We start from the raw sequence: 21,582 nt of genomic DNA on the forward strand, positions 1-21,582 counted from the left end.
TTTTATTTTGACCTTGCTTATCACCATATAAAGCTTGCAATGTACACCAGAAATTACCTTAAAAAACAAAGTGATTCATTTTATGATTTCCAAGAAAAAGAGTGATATATTCTGGTTATACTATTATTGAACAATTATTGCTTACTAGCATGAGGCTAATAATTGTTTCAAGTATTTTCCTATGAGTGAGTGAATACAGTAAAATACAAAGAGCAGGCGTAGGACAGGAAAGTTAATGACCTAAAGAAAGCATGATATGTTTGTGTGAACTCACTACCATAAGAATGCTCCTCCATGAGGAGTGCAAAGTGACATCATTTTGCACAGAAAGGTGTTTTCTCAGAATCGCCTCACATGCTGCACAGATTTAGATACTAGTGTCATCCTGGATGAGCTGGAATTGGGTTTATAAATATGACCGAGTGGTCAGTTATATGCGTCTGACTTCCTGATTCCTTCTTCGTGTGGGCTGAGCGTTTAAAAGAAAGAGATGCAACCCTCATTCTGCTTCTGCCTTTACTTACTAGAAAAGTATACCGACATGGCATTGATTAATTTTACATAGAAGAATGGTGAACACATCTTAATCATTCAAACTTCCCAATAGCTTTTGATATTTGCCTTTCCAAAATCAAAACATAAGTCCCATCTCTTGCATGTTAAAAACATCTTTGAGATTTTCTAGGAATGTAGCGATTTGTCCTTTGGCATGGGAAAAGAGAAACACACAAATAATTAGAAGTCTATGGATGTTACTTTCATTGACACGCAAGCAAATAGCTGTTGAATTGGAGAGATGTTCAGTATTCCCTGATAAATTTGTATGAGAAAAAGATTATGGATGTAAATATGTCATTATGTATTGTATGAAGAGTTGCCAGGATTCTTGCTATGATGTTTCATGTTTCCAATTATTAGCATCTCAGAGCTGCTTTATTTCTAGACAGGATAGTGATATCTATTATGTTTCAGTTACTTTTAAAACGTTAAATGGGTCACAACTTAACTTGAATCTGTTGTGTCTGTGTTCAGTTGTCTTCAATGAAGATTTAATTCACTTGCTAATGTTACTGTACCAATATACAAACGTTTAAAACCCTCTTCAATTGAATTGTATAATGTTCATTTGATTTTCTTGACTTTTTTTTTGCTTCACCCTTCCTGTATATTTCATCTATTTGTGCTATGTCAAGTTGATTACATAGCTCAAGGCTTCTTTCCCACAATGAATATTTTTATAAATGAGATGTAGTATTTATCCTGTTGTTTGAAATAAGTCATTATGTTTATGTACATTTTATCTGATATGTTTAGAATGAATGGATTCGTTTGTTTTGGATGCCATGACAAAAAGAAAATTCCAGTTGTATTATTCTCAGAAAGCACTCTCCTTAGAACATGCAATTTTGAAATAGATCAATAAATCAAACAAAGCAATCTTTTTAAAAAAAGAATGGTGGACAGTACTATAGGCTCATCATCGCCATGACCAGAGTAGCCTTGGAACTTTAAAAGGAATGCACAATAGTAATAGAAAAAAGGATTTAAAAAAATTAAAAATACATATTTTATAAAAGAACTCATATTTTTTAGTTTGGCCTATTCTCTCTGCTCTGAAAGTCTTGGGTGCCAGCAGTAGTGTTGGATACACTAAAAGTGGAAAAGGACTACAGATGTGAAGCTGCCTTTGTTGTTTTCTTTTTTTTTTAACATTTACTTTTATTAGCATATATTAATTCCCCAAAGTAAGGACTGTCCTCATAAATTATAATATGCTTTGATCATAATCTATTATTCCTTCTGACTCACCATATCAGGAACTTTCAGTTTTGCGTTTTAGGTTTCTAGTTTTCTTTCCATCAAGTTAAACTCTATTATGGATTTTCAAAAAGCTCAAATTGGTAAGCTCTAGCCATTTTATAACAGATATTTATATCTGTCGCCTCAAGACTCGAGAACTACAATCCCTAGGGATTTATTCATACTTTAAAAAACAGCCCAAGCTGTTTGAATTTGTTATTCTCTTCACAGCCACTAAGAGTTATATTCCTTTTCACATATGAAATCCCAGAAAAATGAAAACGCAACTACAGAAATTTTTATTTTTGCAGTTCAACATTGGGACTTAGACTCGGTATCTGATGCTTTTGCTCAATGGCTGGAGCTCTAGCACTTGAGCCATGCCTCCAACCTCCAGTTAACTATCATCTGCTAAAAACATTATTGATACTTATCATGTTTTGATTTAAATGATTTAAAAGGCAAATGCAGCAAATGACAAAGTCCATCCCTTTCAATGATCATTGACTAGTGCTAGTTACAGGATTAAGAGTGTATTCTGATTGATACTTTTTAAATGCACATAAATGCTACTAAATTGTGCAAATGGCTGCTTTATGTAATCCATTCCTATCGTTTTATGAACAGTTTTGAAAGACAAAAGACTACATATTTATCAAGTCATATAAACTAAAATAATTGTTATGACAAGGAATTCCTTTCAAGCAAAGTTGCTTTTTCTAAAGTAAACAAAATAGCATATTTTTTAAAAAAGTTATTTTAAACATGTTTAGCAAATAAATACATTTGTTAAAATACTTCAACTCAACCTATCTTAGAAGACTAACTTGTAGAAAATAAATTTTAAAAACTGACAACAAACAAGAACACATGCAGTCATCAGTATCTGTGAATTTTACTCATGTGCACAATAATTTGAAAACAACCTACATTTCCTTACTAATTACTTGTATACTAGCTTTTGAGACAACTTTAGAAGTTATTTAAAAAAATAAAACTTTCCAACAAATTACTTTTAAAAGTACCAAATGTGCACACCTAAGCCTTTTGAAATACACAGGACAAAACTTGGAAATGTGGATCACAGATTTAACTAGAAACCCTGAAACAAGTGGAAAATATAAGTTGATTAAAAAGAAAAACTACCACACTAAATTGTCCTGGAACGGTTATTAAGAGTGTGAGATCTGTTATAAGGCATATGTATTAGACACGGCTGATCAGTTTCTAATAGAATTTTTTGCACGAGTATCTCAGATTTATATATTTAAATTTTCTTCCTTTGCTGTAACACTCTTTTTCCATTACTCAATTCTGACTTTTGTTTTTGTTTTTGTTTTTTTTTTTTTGGCCAGTCCTGGGGCTTGGACTCAGGGCCTGAGCACTGTCCCTGGCTTCTTTTTTGCTCAAGGCTAGCACTCTGCCACTTGAGCCACAGCGCCCCCTCTGGCCATTTTCTGTATATGTGGTGCTGGGGAATCGAACCCAGGGCCTCATGTATATGAGGCAGGCACTCTTGCCACTAGGCCATATCCCCAGCCCTCAATTCTGACTTTTGAACATTTTAAACTTTGAGATTTTGTAGATGTAAGACACGAGACAAACCTTTCATCTACAGGAGCCCTCATTTTTTATCTTCTTTGTGGAATCCTAAGTCACGTTCTACCTCACAACATTGCTGTGAAGTGTAAGACTGAAAACTTACAGAAACATACCCCCTTTCCCCCCATGAGCGGACACCAGCAAACCATGATCTCAAGGAACATTTCTTAGGTCTTCTCTACTTCAAGCCAAGTTCTGTTCAGTTTGGGTTCCTTGAACTTCTACTGACCGCCCTCATTACCCCAGTGTAGCCAGTTCAGTTCTCCCCATCATCCTCTATAGTGCTGTCATCAATCGTTTCCAACCTGCTTCCCTCCCATCCGGCCCTTCCTTATTCATTCTCCAGGCCAGTGACACTTCGAAAACATCCAACAAAAACCAAGTCATGAATTCAGTAGGGAATCACGTGGCTAGGATACAAGCTGAAGCTGTCATCTGGTTTTCAGTTCTTTCCAGCTTCAGGAATTGCCTTCTTCACTTGCATGTCCACACACTTCCCACACATAGCTACCTGTCTCTTTATCAGCATTTACCTAGCTGCTTTATCGTGCACAGCTTTTCTCCAGTTTATATCTTATTTTCTACAATTCAGCTGCAGGATCTTATTTTTCTGTGAATTATTTTCTTACTTGCACTGGAGGCAAATTCTCACTATGGTTCCTACAGGCTATAGCCTGTACAAACATAGCTTAGCATGACAGCACCTGTTGGACTTGCACATTTGCTAAGGGCTGTATCCTTACTATCCAACAAATAAATCAACAACATACAACACACGTTCACTGACAGATGAACATACAGCCTCACTTGAGTGGCTCATTCACCAAAATATTAACAGCAAATTATATGGACTTCTCAGTCACTTGAAGAGACTTACACATTTTTGCTTTTAATATTCTTTTCTTTCTGTATTTCACACGTAAATCTTGGCCGCTAGTTGCTTCCTTATCCTAAAGCTATTTTATAAAGCAGAGAAAATCTGAGGGGAAAACAAGAATCTCTCAGAATACAAAGAATAATAGAAGTGTTTTTTTCTTAGTCTTAAACTCCTTGGAAACTATATATAAATACTCACATCCTCCACTACCCTTCGCTCCTTCTAAAGGTTAGCACCCTGTCATCTTTATGCAGCATGGGTACAATCTTACAGGAAGATTAATACAGAAATGAACCCCAATAGCATGCCACAGATTTATCTTCTATTTTGTGTGGTGTTAAGGAATGTGCTCCGGTCCAATTTATCATCTTTCTTAAAGAGATTGGCAATCACATTTTTTTTTTCTTTTAGGCTGCCTATGTGGTGTAATAAACTTTTGTCATCCACTAATACTCATCTTCTATTTAGCATTTGGGGTAAGTAGCCAGATCTGATCCTTGAAACCCAGGAGTTTGCCCTAGGGCCTGAAAATCGTCTATATGAGCTTCACACAATGGCCCCCTAGAACTGGTTTTGAAGGAACCTTATGAACTCTGGTTTGGAAATCATTTCACTTTACCACAGCAAAGTGAATAATCTTTTCCCTCAGTAACAAATGTTCCCTTAAAAGTCAGACTTTAAGAACATGAAAAAAAATCTATTTTTGCATACTCTGTGATCTAATAGCTAGCTTCTCAGCAAGATGAGGAACCTCAGAAATGTTTGCAACCATGGATCCCTGCCTGCTACCCTCTATGACAGCACATCCCAAAGGACCCCACAGAGCGATGTGGACAAGGGGCTGGGTTGTGGAGGCAAAGAGAGAAAAGAATATATTCAGTATATACATTTGTATTTAACTATTTGAAGATTGCCATCCTGGGCAATTTATGTGGTTCAAAGTAATACTATTTGAATACATCCACAGAATTATGCGTACAGCTATTTTTTTTTCTCCTCTTAAATACTCCTCTGTCCATAGTCATGCTAAGAGAAATCATGGGAGTTCATATTGACACCAATGACTACATCAGCAATTAAACACAGCCAAAACCCAAACTGATGTTAAATGAAAATTAATCCTTTGTTTTGAATGATCACACACTAAGGCAGCTTTCACGATTGAGTCTAACAGTGATAGAAGAATGCATGAAACATAAACAAATAGGAACTTTTAGAGCTGGGGGAGAGGGGACAAATCCTTTTCAGTATGTCACACCACACATGATAAAAGCTCTGCAGTTTGAAGAGGTACAATAACAGGTTCTGCATTTTATACAGACAATTGGTACTGAGAACATTTCAGTCAGTTCTACCATCCAAACACTGCAGAGCATAAACATCTACTTATTGTATTTTAATAAATTCTATGCTATTACTTTGTCTTCCTTTGTATTTGTCCCATTTTGTTATTATCTGGAGGCATGCTCTCATTAGAAACAATATTTGGCCCTTCTACCCTCAATATAAATAAAAACTATCCACCACATAAGCAAGGTCAACTTGTTCTGTTTGGGAGATAAAAGTGATATGACTAACTACAGGATATTGAAAAGTAAAATTCATCCCCATTCCATCAGCCTTGCGAAAGTAGAACTGAAGGATGCTAAATAACTGAACTGTATAGCAATCAGGCTGAGTTCCAGGCTTTATCATATTTGTATGCATAGACACTAATACAGATACATATACATACACACACACACACACACACACACACACACACACACACGTACATATATCAGTACTGGAGACTGAACCTAAGTACAACAGCACTTCCATACATTGCTCCTGCCCGTTGGGTTTTCTGTTTTCAAACAGTGTCTTGCTCCTCACTTCTTGAGACCATAAGCTGGCCTCAAACTTGCAATCTACCCAAGTAACTGGGATTTTCGGCCTTTTAATATACAGAACATAGCATTCAATATTTCTCTTCAGTGCCTATCTTAATTATAAAGTGCTTTTCCATTTGATACACAGATTTGTATTTCATTTGGAGGATGCTAAGTCATTGTACAAGTCTAATTCTCTAGTAATAACTAAGGTATGCTGTGAGCCACATCATTGTTGTTAGAAGCTCAAAACAAATATTCATTCATCTGGAAGACAATGTTAATGAGATATTCCTCAGCTCAAATTTCAGCTATAGTATAATAAATGTTTCTGTGGCTTTCTAGAACTTAAACACCTATAATCCATATCTTTACAAATCATCTAATTTACATTCACAAACAATAAGATTAGATGTGAGTCTTAGGATGAGAAAAAGAGTTAGAGGGCTGGGAAAGCTCAGTGCTAGAGCACTTGCCTGACATATGGCAAGCCCTAGGTTAGATCCCTGTAAAGGAAAAAAAAGAAAAAGAAATTATTTGAGGAAAGGAGCACAGATATGCGGGGGTTTCCTTTAGGACCCTGAATGTATTGAATGATAGTGTAGATGGTAACAAATTACATAATAGGGAAGAAGGCAAATTGAGCCTGAGTGGTGAATGTAGGAAGATATTTGAAAGTAAGGATCAATGGTAAAGTGTAGTTGTTTCATTGGATACTAAATATCCACTATCAAATAACAGCATGGGAAGCCATGATAATCACAACCCCAGTGCCATGAGAAACAAGAAAACTAGCTTTATTGAGCCTCTCTGGAACGCTTCTCGTTTAGTATCGAGATAGTCCAGAGTTTAAAGGCCTCAAAATTCTAAAACACCTAACTTTGCATACTCAATGCTGTTAAATATAAAACTACACTCATCAGTATTTCAGTTGTATTTATCAAATGCCTAATCAGTGTGGGCATGTGAAAAGTACGTGGAAGACACGGTCCTTAAATATTCTTTTCTGGGGAGTGTGGAGGCTCTTCCTATGAAGCTCGGGCAATCCCCCTGACTCAACCTCCAGTCTCTGAAGTGCTGGGATTACAGGTGTGCTCCACCGTGTCTGATTCCGAAATACATGCTGAAGGGCTAAGCAGTGAAGACTACCGAACAGTGCCTCAGTGCCTGAGGAAAAACTGCATATGGAAAACTTGCCTATACAGAATGAATAGATACTAATTTTTGCTCATGAAGCTCAGAGCTTCTGCCAGGATAATAAGATTTCTCTAGATCCTTCACTTGCAGTTTTAAAAAGTATTCTTATTTAAATAACTACTGCTAAATTGCAGTATAATCAAAATAAATTTCCAAAGTATAAGTTTATTAAAAAATAGGTTATTTTAAAGCCTCTCAGTAGGACTTCAATATCTTATCTTCAGAGGATAGCAAAAAAGACCACCAATGTATAACATATGTTAATCTATGACCACTCTTACTCCATACCCACTACTTTATTTCCACGGGATTAAGGGTAGCGGAAGGCATGATTCAAAGCTTTAATTATTACATGATTGAAATTCTCCCCTAAGAATGAGATGCAATTTTCATATGAATATATGTGACAAAAGTTACAAATATATATCAACTTACAGCTCAATTAATATTTTATAGTTTTCAAAAATCTAGCTTTATAATCTCTTTTCCTTAAAAAAAAAAATCCTTAACATACAATCTGTAAAGTCCACATTTCTCTGGCAATGCATGCATGCATCTAATAGTAAGGTCCAAAATGAGAATTACTATCCCCGGCAGAGGGCGGTGGAGGCAGGGGAGGGGGTGCTGGAGGCGGGGGCAGAGAGTATGGCACATTATAGGGATGAGGTGTCATGTTGGGTGCGGCCCAGCCCATATTTGCAGACGGAGGTGGAGGTGGGGGGAGTGGGAAGTTATGCATGTCGAACACTGGCGGCGGGAAGGGATAGTGGGGCATGAAAGGATTATCCTGTCTCTGCGGTGGAAATCCCGAAGTCTCTGGAGATACCATGTGGTCTGAGGCATAGAACTGCTGAGGTGGAGGTCTGCCGTGACCCGGTCGAGGATACCGGCCCCTGGGAAAGCCTCTGGTGAATTCTCTGTTGCGATATCCCTTTGAATGCTCGGAAGAGCCATAGGCATTCCAATTCTGATGTACCTCAGAGAAATCTTCACCTTTGAATAGGAGACAAATACATACAAGTAAAATCAAGGTTAATCAGTCAAAAAGCATTACTTGAAATTTAATTGTCTTTTCTTTAATTACTAATAACTGGGAGTCCATTTTAAATAAACTGCAGTCAGGAAAAAGAAAGCCTACCTACCTAATGAGACAGAAAACAATTGGATAATCAGCCACACAGCACAAACAAACAAGATACAACACCCCAGAACACCATCTTCTTCCTGTGGGATCCCAAAGGTGAGTAGGCAATCTGTACTGAGGAACCACAAACACGCCCGCCCCAAGCAGGTGGAGGGCAGAGTGAGCAGGCACCTGCTCAAGGCAGGCCTTCCTGCAAGGGGAACACTGAACTTCCACCTCAATCAGGGCAGGCTTCTGCCTTCCCTCATGTAAGGGGATATTGTCAGAAGAGACAGGAGTGTAGTTTAGAGTTGGTGCTGCCCAGTGGCGAGGAGGTCACCCTTACTATTATCCAGGCACAAGAGAACTAGTGGAGATAAGTCTCCCCCACTTAACAGACAAGGGCCAGCCTTTGCCCACAACAATCAGGGGGGCAAGTGGAAAACCTGGACTTCTCCTGACCTTCTTCCTTTCCCCGCCAGAGCAGAACTTGAAAAACAAATGTTCTTGAGATAAAATAGACTTATGTAAGACTTCACAGAACTCAATTTATTCAGATTTCAATAAAAAGAACTCATTATAAAGAGAATCAGAATGATTTCAAATCTAATAAAAAAGGAAATCAATCAAGGCAATCCACAGATGTTTGAATCAATTAAGATAGTTCAATCACAAAGATGCTTCAACAAAAGGTTATGAACACTGTAATAAAATACAACTTTAAAAATCAGATAAAAACTGAAGATATAAAAATAAATATAAATTTTAGAAGTGAACATAGTGACAGTAAAAAAGAAAGGGGAATGAATGATACAAAGAAGAGTAAAGCCTAAAATTTGACAATATTCAGCTTCAAGATTTACTGTCATAAACCTACAATGATCAATGCACTATGCTATCAGTGAAAGAACAAACAGACCAATGGGAGAGAAGAAAGTCAGAAACAGACCCACATAAGGAAAACCAAGAAGGGCTGGCTTACAAGCCAGCTGGGATGGTGCAGGGATGGAAAACGGCACACATGCACATAAAAACAAATTTTAAAAAGCAAAAACCTTAGAAACAGACCTCACTACCCTAATCATCACTCAAACTCCAATTCAATCATGAATCATACTCAAAATGTATTGTAGACTGAAACGTGAAAGCAAAATTGTAACACTTCTAAAATATGACATAGGAGAAAACCATTTATACATAACCTTGAGTTTATACACAAGAGATATATGAAAAGAGAATTGTTAAGCTGAATTCCTTTAACATTAATTCTTTCTTCTGTGAGAAACACTGTCAAGAGAAAGGAGAAATGTCACAGACTAAAAGAAAATATTTGCAAAGACCTACTAATGAACTGTTATAAAACATAACTCAATTTCTCTACTAACCCTCGTATACTTGTAATCTAGCATAAATAAATCCTTGATAAAACCTGCACATGGACACACACTCACTTGCACCGTGCACAGACAAAAAACCTTATCTGATTTAAAAATGGGCCATAGACCTTAACAGATACTTCACAGAGATGTTAAATTTGCACATGAAAATATTGTGTCTTATGTCATCAGGAAAATCCCAGTTAAAGCAGTGAGATGTGACCACACCTTTGTTAGAGGCAAGCACTCTTGCCACTAGGCCATATCCTCAGCCCCCTCACACCTTTGTTAGAAATCAAAAATCCACAACACTGACAGCATCAAACTAGAGGAATTTTTACCCATTGCTGGCAGGAAAGCAAAATAGTTCAACTACTTTAGAAGATACTTCGGCAGTTTGTTTCAAAGCTAAGCTAATTTTTACTAAGTACTACAGTAAACTTGCTCCTTGGTATTTATTAAAAGGAGTTAAAAACAATGCATAACTGGGTGCCTGTGGCTCATGCCTGTAATTCTAGCTACTCAGGAGGCTGATATCTGAGGATCATAGTTCAAAACCAGCCTGGGTAGGAAAGTCCATGAGACTCATCTCCCATTAACCATCAAAAAGCCAGAGTGGAGCTGTTGGTCAAGTAGTAGAGCACTAACCTTGAGTATGAAAACTCAAGGACAGAGCCTAGGCCCTTAGTTCAAGTCTCAGGACCAATATAGCCCCACCTCCCTGCTGGGAAAAAAAAAATTGCACATGGATGTTTGAATAATCAGAGAGGTTATACATACAGTAAATGAGCTCAAGAAAATGCCATTAGCCATTAATCAAATGCAAATTAAATCAACAGTTCGATACAAGTACACTCCTAAATAAATAATGACAACACCAACTGCTGGTAGGAATGCAGAGAATATGAGCCACTTGTGTATTACTAGTGAGAATATAAAATGCTGTGGCCATTCTGAAAAGCAGGATGGCAGTTTTTTTAAGTGAGCATGTAATGTAACAATCGACAACCTAGCAACTGTACTCAAGTATTTGACCAATGAGCATTTCTTTTCACACAAAATCCTGTGCACAAATAATTATTTGAGCTTTATTCCTAATAAATTATGATACAGCAGAAAAAAACAGATACTCTTTCATGGATGAATGGCTAAGCATTCTGTGATACATTCTCACAATGGAACAATACTCTATAAAGGGGTAATGAAGAAAAGAAGGGGGGATAATGTTGTCATAAAATAAATAATATGCTATAAAATTAAGAAATTGAGGGAAAAGGTTGGGTTGGAAGGGGTGGGGAAAAAAATGAAAAGGTTGACATTGATCAAGATGCACTGTATCGATGAATGGTTTTGTTGAGTGGTAGGTAACTCCTTTGGAGAAGTACTGAAAGATAATATAAATATATTAAAAAATAAAATGAATATATATACTTGAATGGATATCTAAAAACATATGGTCCAAAAGTGATTCTCTAATTGTAATATATTGCTTTTTTTCCATTTATAAAATAACAAAGAGTGTTCGAGAAATGCAGAAGAGATAAGTGGTTGCCTTGAGTTTGACCCTGACTACAGAAAGGTAATGTAGCTGAGCTTTCTGATGGGAATGTTACAGTTATCTTGACTGTAACAAGACTGCAGTGTCAATAACCCTGGCTGTGATATCAGGCAATCACATGAGGTGAAGGTCACACAGCATAGCTCTACAATCCATTGTGTGAATCTATAATGATCTCAAAAAGTTTGATTATATAAAAGGAAAGAAACAGGATGAAAAGCATAATAAATGGGAAAGAATGCTAAAAAAAAAATACATCAGTAAGGTGTCAAGTAGTTTCATATCATTGTTGTTATTTTTAATGCACTACATGAAATTATTTCTTCTTTTTCATTTATCTTCCCTATGGCTTAGCCTCTGTTGTATTTGATTCTGACCCTGGGTATTGTCTATATGTTTGTCTAAATCAGGGAAGGGAAGAGGAACATCAAATGGTGAGACAAAGGATAAAAGGAGAACCAATGCAACACCAATACTTACAAGACAATGTGTTGTAACCCAACTGTACAACTGGGCAGGGGAGGAGGATTGGAGAGGAGGGAGGTTGGGAGAAAAATGAGGGAGGAGGTAACAAGTTTGACAAGCAATGTACTCACTACCATATGTATATAACTGTAACATCTCCTCTGTACATCTCCTTGACAATAAAAAATTTAAAAATAAAATAAAAACGAAGCAAATGGCTCTTAAGAAAAAAGTACCGATAGCACAAAGGACTGGAACAAAGCTTAACTTTGGTACCTGGGAAGACAGTGTTACATCTTTAAGCTCATAGACTGATTGATCATCAGTCTCTCCACCTTCCATCCCATGCTAAGGCCTCCAAAACTAGGTGGGTGTTGGGAGATATACCGATAAAACTTAGCTATCGCCTCTAGTTGTATGCTGGTGACTGACACAAATGTAAATGAAGATAAGTAAAGGCTATAAAATGCATTCACTCACCTGGCTCGGGAAGTTCAGACTTAAGTTTTTTCCGACCTTGAGTCTGAGATTTCTTCCGCTGCCTAGCTTCTTTTTCTTTTTCATCATCACTGAAATCTAAGGCCTGGCAGAAAAAAAGGATTCAGATTTATATTCCAGGGATTTGTCGACTCAATAGTTGCCCAGCTGACCAGGAAAATAAGATTCTCTTTTCAATACTCAGTATTACCAACTCATCTCTGAATTAACTGCCTAATTGACTCTTCATTAACACAAGCCATTAATCAAGCAGTGTTCTCAGGTTTTCTATTTGTCTGCTTAATTGCTAGATAGCTTCATATAGGTAATTAAAATGCCAGTACTTAGCAATCTTGAGCCATGAGCACTCCTGACTGGAAGTCTCATCTCTCGCCCAGGCATAAGGCTCATCATATCAGCTGGCAAAGAAACTCAAAGAGTAATGAGATTAAGCACATTTTAAACACTTCAGATCCAATAGAAAAGGGTGGTTTTTTTTTTATGGTTTCTTACAATTAGAGTATTTTCTATTAGCACTAGAAAACAGATGTTATGCTTCATATAAAAAGATATGAAGGCCAAGGGCAGCGACTCAAGCCTGTAATCCTAGCCCTTGGGGGTTTAGAGGAGATTTGAGAATCAGTTGTGAGGGGCGTGGGAATGTGGCTTAGCGGTAGAGTGTTTGCCTAGCATGCATGAAGCCCTGGGTTTGATTCTTCAGCACCACATAAACAGAAAAATGCCAGAAATGGCACTGTGGCTCAAGGGGTAGAGTGCTAGCCTTGAGCAAAAAGAAGCCAGGGACAGTGCTCAGGCCCTGAGTCCAAGGCCCAGGACCAGCAAGGAATTTTTTTTTTTTTTTTTTTTTTTTTTTTTTTTGGCCAGTCCTGGGCCTTGGACTCAGGGCCTGAGCACTGTCCCTGGCTTCTTCCCGCTCAAGGCTAGCACTCCGCCACTTGAGCCACAGCGCCGCTTCTGGCCGTTTTCTGTATATGTGGTGCTGGGGAATCGAACCTAGGGCCTCGTGTATCCGAGGCAGGCACTCTTGCCACTAGGCTATATCCCCAGCCCCGAATTTTTTTTTTTTAAAGGAGAGAATCAGTTTGAGGTCTCCGGAGCAAAATACAAAAAGCTCACAAGACTCCATTTTGATTAATAATGGCTAAGTGAGGCACATGGTGTATAATTAAAATTCAAGACATCAACTTAGTAACCTCAAACCATTTATTTATTTTTTTTGAGACAGGACATCACTCTATAGCCCAGGTTATTCTCAAACTCATGATCTTTCTGCCTGAACCTCCTGGTGCTAAGATAACAGATATACACCACTATGCACAGCGTAATTTTTTTTTCTTTTTCTGTTTATGTGGTGCTGAAGAATCGAACCCAGGGCTTCATGCATGCAAGGCAAGCACTCTACCACCAAGCCACATTCCCAGCCCACAGCATAATTTTTTAATAGAGTTTTCCTGTGTACTAGAAGTTGAATTCAGGACTCTGTTTGCTAGGCAGATGCTCCTCGGTGGTGTTTTTTAACTGATGTTAATTTGTTAAGATTCTGAAAGAGGTTAAATCTTACATTTGTTAGACAATGGAATGTATTGAGATCAAATGGAACTATTTTATCCTTTGAAATTACTTAGTCAAAGGAGAAAATTAGATGGGCGTGCCCTTAGTTCAAGCCCTAGTTCTGCGACAAAAAAGAAAAAAATAAAACAAATAATACAATGAACAAGTACTATAATTTAGTTCTTAAGGGGAATGAAGATAAAAAATATAAAAAGAGAAAAAGGAAGCAAAGACTTGTCATGGATGGGCCTAAGGTAAACATGCCATGGGAGACAGCTGTGCAAGTGAGGGAAGGGGAATCTCGGAAGCAGGAAGGGTATGTGCACACACGAAAAACACGGAGTGAGCAAAAGGGAAGATGGCTCTATGAGGCAGAGCGAGAGCTTCTTACAAAGCAAAAACAGAAACAGAAAAGGCAAGATAGAACACTATGCCATTATGAAGAAATAAATCATCTCAAGAGCAAAAGAAGGAGCGGAAGAACTTCAGGAATAGTTTATCTGAAGTGATTTCTTGGGTGAAATTTTGCTACCATTTCCTAAATTCAGAAGAAACTTTACACTTTTCTGTATGCAAAACAATCCAAATTTTCATCCCTTTAGCATTTACTCAACTATAAATCATAGGTTTGTTAGAATTATATATGAAGTTACCAAGATGCATTTGTATGGTTTATGTTCTTTAACTTGTCCAGAATTTTTCACAGTACAAAATTTTTCCAACTAAATCCTAATTATGATTGTCAGGAGAGTGATTATTCTGCACTACAAAATGCCATCAACAATTACAGAATCAAGTCTCAATGCATTTCATGATCCAGACTGACACCTAGGAAGAACAACTAGCACATAGCAGGTGGGATTTCAGTTTATAATTAACTTTAACACCACAAGCAATTAATATTAACAGAATTACTGGTTTTAAAGTTTAGGCCTGAAACACCAGGGTGCATTATAATATCTGGAAATCACAAAGGAAATTTTAAGTCCTCTGTGAATTTTTACTTTTCAGTCATTATTTCAATAACAAGGTACTGAAAATCTAACAAGAAAACATTCAGTGGATGCACAGAGCCCTAAGTACAATCACATGTACACATAATACTTAGAAAAGACACTCAGTGTGCATTCTACACTAGGGTCATTTACTGGCTCAGTGTCATGACTTTTGACACTGCCTGAAAAATCTAAAATGCTAAACATAAAATCTGAAAAATACCTAAACTCTACAATACTGAAAAACTTCCTCAGAACTGAACAAAGGCAATCTGCTTGACTATCTCCATGAAGAGTTTATCCAAACTCACTGGCTCATTTACATATTACTCTCAAATTCATTCTATCTTGCTAGAGCAACTAGATTACCAACCTTTCTTAGGGGATAAAAATAACTGTCTTGCTGAAGTGGATACGAAGAAAATGGGGGTGTCTTTGTGGAGAGACAACTGCATTATTGTAAAACAGAGATAGCCTCTAATTATTTTATACCTCTAAAAAAAGAGCAGCGTGTGTAATAAATGTCTTCATGTCAACTGACCAAACCCAGTAGTAAAGCTTTTTAAAATAATGACTCTTCTCATACTCACTATCAATAAAATTGACATGAACAGTAAATTACAAGGTAGATGCAAATGAGTAAGTAACTGTTAAAGGGAGGCATGGGAAAGTGACACAGGATGATAGATTGATTAGGATTCAATGATGTAACAATGAAATCCTCCCCTTGCATCTCCTATATGCTAATAATAAAAAGTAAACAAGTAAACATAACATTAAGTCACATCCTACTTTGCAAAACATTGAGTAATCAGGGTTATTATTGTTACCTCTGGGGGTGGCTCTTGATCATTCTTCCAGGATGCATCGGATCCCCTATCCCTAGAAAACCGTGAGACTCAGTTAGACGCTTACAAACTAACAATATACAAATCTAAGTAAAACTGAGGACATGGGTTTTTCCTTCAACTTTGTAATATAGATAAAAAGTGCCACAAGAGATAAACCAAACCCTAATTGGTCATTTATTCAGGTGACATATAGCTTATAAAAAGCACAGGACCTAGACACATGGATTAGGATTCGAGGGTTAAGGTGATAAGAAGCTATATCGTAAGTGACAGGGGTTTTGATTGACATTTTGATTTTTTGTAATACTTGAAACATTTGTATGACATTCTATTCAACAAATACTTGTTCAACACCAACTGTATCAGAAAATATAAAATAAAGGAAATTGTAGGCTAAGGCTGTTATCATTTGGGCCACATCCCCGGTCCCGCTTTTTCGATGGTTGTTTTAAAGATACAATCTAGGGAACGTTTCTGCACAGTGAGACCTGCACCTAGATCCTACAGATCTCAACCTCCTGAGTAACTAGGACTACAGATAAAATCCACTGGCACTTAGCTTACTCTTATTATGTAAAATCTACTTGGGGGGCTGGGAATATGGCCTAGTGGCAAGAGTGCTCGCCTTGTATACATGAAGCCCTGGATTCGATTCCTCAGCACCCCATATATAGAAAAAGCCAGAAGTGGCACTGTGGCTCAAGTGGCAGAGTGCTAGCCTTGAGTAAAAAAGAAGCCAGGGACAGTACTCAGGCCGTGAGTCCAAGCCCCAGGACTGGCAAAAAAAATAAAAATAATAAAATAAAATCTAATTGGGCCCATTTTTATAAAAGCTTTTTGGTTATATTTCAAGCCATATACTTTATTTTTTAAAGGGAAATTATATGGCATATACACTATAGCATCTTAAAACTCAGAGAAAAAAATGAAGTATTAATTATTTTCAGGCATTACTTTTAAGTGCACTAACATCCTTATGACTGCCTGTTTTACTCATCTTGTCTGTCAGCTGTTACTTAGGAAAACTGACATTACAAAGCCTGAAGATTAATTCAGCAAAATGTTGCTTCAGCTAATTATGTGGGTTCTTAAATGAGTTAAATCATAAATCAGGAAGACAAAACTTTCATCTCTTTCATAAAGAAACCTTCTTATGCTAAGCAGCGGGGACTAAAACTTCCACAAAGTGCTAAGTGCACTTACCCACTAAAAGTTCCTTCATATTTCCTGCAAAGACTCTGCAAAAACACACAGCCTGTATTTCATTTCCAATAAAGAGAATGCTAGAACTAAAAGGGGTTTGTGTGTCAACTCAGTGTAAGGCCTTTTGGGAGTAAGGAGTAAGGTCTCCTGATTCTTGCAGTATTTTCCTCCATTCCTAGTACAAGAATATTTTTTCCAGTGGTTCATTATATCTTTCCAAAGCACCTATTTATTTTTATAGAAAAAAATACTGTACTTGAACTCATAACATGCCAACAAGTTTGACAAGAAATGTACTCACTATCTTATATATGTTAACTGTGACCCCTCTATCACCTTGACAATAAAATTAAATTTTAAAAAATTGAGACATAATTTCTACAAATTGTACCTTTTAAACATGTTAGTAGATAAAAAAACTCTTGAGTTTCTTTTGAAAACAAATGCCATTTAACATAAAATACCAACAATGAGAATTATTCTGAAAAAAAATAAGCTTAAGTGAAGAACTAATATACCAAACCAATACTTACTGTTTCAGTTTTTCTGTGAAGATATACTGGGTGAAGTCTTTCATTGATGGAGCAAAGTACATCGTGTCTTTTATTTTAATGCCTTTACTCTCAATGTGATCTGAAGAATTAAACCGTAACACATAAAATGGATGTGCAACAGGTCCAAATATCTCAAATATCTAAAATAGAAGCATAAAGGCAATGTATAAGATGTACAACCTGAAAAATTAGTATTATCTTCTGTAAAAGCAAACACACCCATAATTTCTAAAAGATAATTTCATTAATGTTAGAGCAATATGTGAATTCATGTTTTGATTATAAACACACTATTAGTTCATTCCATTTTTTTTAATTTAAGGAAGAAATGTAGTAAGTGTGTTCCTTGCCAAATTCAAATCATTTTGGTGGTACCTACTTGATATCAATTGTGAATATATTTATTTTTGCTTATTGAAGTTGTGAGGTATGAAGAATTATAACTGGCAACTTTGGAAAGGTTGCTGTCTACATTTGTAATCTTATGGAAGCATACAATCAAGCTTCTTCCTTGAACAGATGTTAGGTAAATTGTTGTTTCCACAGTGTTAACAATTGTGTAAAATCAAACCAGGGTTCATTCTAGTTGAGATGTAGATTTGAATTTTATGTTACTTATTTCTAAGAAACCAAAAAGACTATAGTCTCTAACCTAATAAGTGGCTGAATATATGTTTGGTTTCTTAGAAATAAGAAACCTCTTTAGAGATCCATAGATTGTCTTTTACCATCACATTGTGCTTTTTGGACTCCCCTTAATAAAAATGAAGCAAACACATGCAAGTGGAGAATCCTCTTCAACTGGCTACGTGCGTGATTAATTTCACTGTACCTCAAGCTCAAGTCCCCATGAAAACTGAGAAAGGGAGCGCCCCATTACGTCTCTACACAAGGCCTGCAGAAAGTCATCACGCCCTACTCACCAATACTGCAATGTAAAATCACATTTAAAGACTCCCTACCCAGTGACATACAGAGTGAGGTAAATTTTACCACTCACCCGGGAGACATGATTGTTACTGGGAGTAAAGGGCAGAGGTAGAAATGTGAATCTGAGACTGGAAATGAGCCTGGATGAGTTCAATTTTGTTCCTTAGTGATTTTTTAGTAAGATTTCTAGGTTTTAAAGTAAGGTACTTCTAGATCCTTGTAAATAAATTTTAGAAAGGGACACAAAATACCACTGGCTGATCTAGTTATTAACGAACAGAGGAAAAGAAAGAATGTATAATAGGTGCTATTGAAGATATACACAATTTAGTTTCTTATTGTCTAAAAGAAAGTCCACTGTATATTGTGGTCACCAGTTTCTTCTACCCTCAGCCCCGTCACTCTCTAGAAGAATCACTTCAAAATGTTTAGATTTATAATCAAATACATTTTTTGTTCTGCTTTTATTTCAGACAGGGTTTTGCTACAAAGGCCCAGGCTACTCAAGTTCCCTGTGTAGAGCTGGAACTCATTATCCTCCTGTCTCAGCTCTCTGATGTCTCTTACCTGTCAGGTCTCAAGTGAAAAACCTAAGAAAAACTTAAAGCTAGACCTAATTTTTGTCCCCAAGCTTATGCCATACAACTAAAGTAAAAGGTCATAAACATCTGCTATATTATTATGTGACCCATTTCAAAACAAATGGTAGCAGAAGTGATCATTATTATTAGTTAGACTTACTTAGGTCTAACAAATTAAGATATGTAAATTCCAGAGAACCACGAGGGCTGTTCTACTAGTCAGAGTAGTTATGCAATACACACATTGGTTAACTACCCAGCTCACAATGATACTTCACTGTCACTGAAATCTCTTCCCAGTTTGAACAGATTCCTTCTCTTGAAGAAGCCAAAGTCTGAAGACTCAGAGCCAGTGCTCACAGGAATTTGAAATTAAGAAGGGTTAAGAACTATACTATGCAAAATCTTTACTGAGCTCTGAGGGTAGCAAAGTACATGACAAACACTAAGAAAGAATTCTACACTCTGTGTGTGTGATTTTAATGACCCATATAGCAAAGAGAATAACCTGTATTAAGCCAATTTATAAACTAATATGGAAATCTTAAAGAAATAAAAAATGTACTAAAACTTGAAAGCTCTAAGTTGCTTATTTACTAAAACTAGTAAAGTCTTCTTAGGACCAAAAGGGGAAGTCAAGAAAACCAATCAAAAGAGAAACAGAACATGTAAAACGAGTTTTTCACTAACCTTTCCCGCTGCCTGTCGGTCACTTTTGAAAATAACAGTTTCCTCATTAACTGGAGGCAGATTACTCATAGACTCAATTATTACTGAAAAGCAGACACAAAACAAAATCAGATTACTTCAAGGTTTAATCAGAAGATAATACAGAATTTTAGTAAGAATATAGGTTTTAATTCTAACAATTTATAATAAAAGTTAAGGTCAGATAACATCTCAGTAATAACTTCCCCTTCTGCAAATAAAATTTAGTTATAAAATAGCAAAGGGAGATGGAGTGCAAATATTTTTAACAAAAAAGCTATAATTCCAAGAAAAAAAATTAAAATATAACAGGATATATTATTAGTTACTCATTAGTCCAATAGTCATGATCTCAGACCACTATTAGCAAAAATATTATTAATCCCCTAGAAAAAAAATGAGTATTCTCATTCTATAATTCTTTCCTACAGAATACTAATTATTTCTTGATACATCAAATGCTTAAATTCTCTCTTGGCTGTACTGGGATTTGAACTCAAGACCTCATTCTAGCTATAGTCACTCTACTGCTAAGCTATGTACCTCCGCTTTACAGACTTTGAAAATTTACATGTTTATTAGATACATTTAAAGGAGACTACCTCAAAGGCAGATATACTCCAACCTCTGAATGAGTGAATGAATGCCATCTCATATTTAAAATAAAGACTTAGGTCCTGCAGGAGTTACAGAGTCCTGCAGAGGACAGAGGTGGCCCTTGTGACTCTTGACTGTCGGTCATTTGTCTGTTCCAAAGTCCTGCCATCTATAGGCACACAGCCACAGGTGGGGCAAGTTTGAGGAACTTTGCTACACTGTGGTCACAGTAGCCTTCAAGCAGTTTATCTACACTCTCGGGGAAAGGATGAAGGAGGCAGGAGGAAGCTCCCGGAGTGTTTGGAGAGAGGGCAGGACAGACACTGAATGGGCTGCAAAGAGGGAGATGTTTTAGAAGGAAGGAAGACCTACCGGTGGAAATGTTGTTTATTTTTCTATGAGAATCACTAAGATTTGTCTTCAGAGTCCAGGGCTAATGAGAAAGAATTCCTTCCTATCAGCACTTAGAGTTCAGATTCCTGGAGGAAAATCCCTGTATCATATGTACACAGGCAAATGCATAAAAATTTAGCCCTTCGGACATTCTGAGAAGCTAATGAAAAAAAGGAAGTATCATACGCACTGGACACAATGACTCATGATTGTAATCCTAACTATTTGGGAGGCAGAAAATGGGAGGACTGTAGTTCAAGACCAGCTCAGGCAAAAGATCTTCAAGATCCCATCGTAATAAAGTATGGCATGGTAGAATGGGCCTATAATCTCAGCTACACAATAAATGAAAATGGGAAAGGAGGAGAGAAAAATGGGAAAGAAAGGAAAACAGTAAAAATGCCAACAAAAACAGAGGTTTTCATTTTTTCAAATTGTATTCATGGAAGTAAAAATTCAATTTTATCCATTCAAACTTAATAAGTAAAGTGTTATTACATATTTCAAAGAAAGTTTGCTAGTCATCAAGTCCATGACGTAATTATTAGTGCATGCTTAGACATAATCTTTGCTAATGAAATTATTTACATACCTAATTGTTCAATAACACTTGAAACCATCCCAAGAGGCTTTAATTCAATATCTTCAGGCAGAATTATGGTAAGCTCTTCAACGGAAGGCAGTTCCTATAATAAAAAAAAAAAAAGAAAGAAAAAAGTATTCATCTTGCTCCAGCTTCAACAACTTAAAAAAAATGAAAGAACGTTTTCCACTTAAAGTGCTGTACACACCTTGGAAGACGTAACATTAAGTTCCTAAACACCTCTTCAATGTTGCCCCTTCTGGTGGCTT

The 21,582-nt window shown here is 36.7% G+C and overlaps 1 protein-coding gene across 1 annotated transcript in view; it reads right to left on the bottom strand.

Annotated features, from left to right (window-relative positions):
* Window positions 1-7,598: 7,598 nt before the first annotated feature.
* Naf1 (nuclear assembly factor 1 ribonucleoprotein) overlaps window positions 7,599-21,582 on the bottom strand; it is a 28,837-nt gene continuing 14,853 nt past the window's right edge. Inside the window, exons 3-8 of the mRNA XM_048330660.1 lie at window positions 21,323-21,416; window positions 19,723-19,805; window positions 17,501-17,661; window positions 15,744-15,795; window positions 12,350-12,452; window positions 7,599-8,340 (exon numbers count right to left, since the gene is read on the bottom strand). Of these exons, the coding sequence (XP_048186617.1) occupies window positions 7,904-8,340; window positions 12,350-12,452; window positions 15,744-15,795; window positions 17,501-17,661; window positions 19,723-19,805; window positions 21,323-21,416 (930 nt within the window). The 3' untranslated portion in view covers window positions 7,599-7,903. The remainder of the gene's footprint in view (window positions 8,341-12,349; window positions 12,453-15,743; window positions 15,796-17,500; window positions 17,662-19,722; window positions 19,806-21,322; window positions 21,417-21,582) is intronic.

This window comes from Perognathus longimembris, chromosome 21, assembly GCF_023159225.1.
Source record: "Perognathus longimembris pacificus isolate PPM17 chromosome 21, ASM2315922v1, whole genome shotgun sequence".
In the NCBI taxonomy this organism is placed as follows: Eukaryota; Metazoa; Chordata; class Mammalia; order Rodentia; family Heteromyidae; genus Perognathus; species Perognathus longimembris.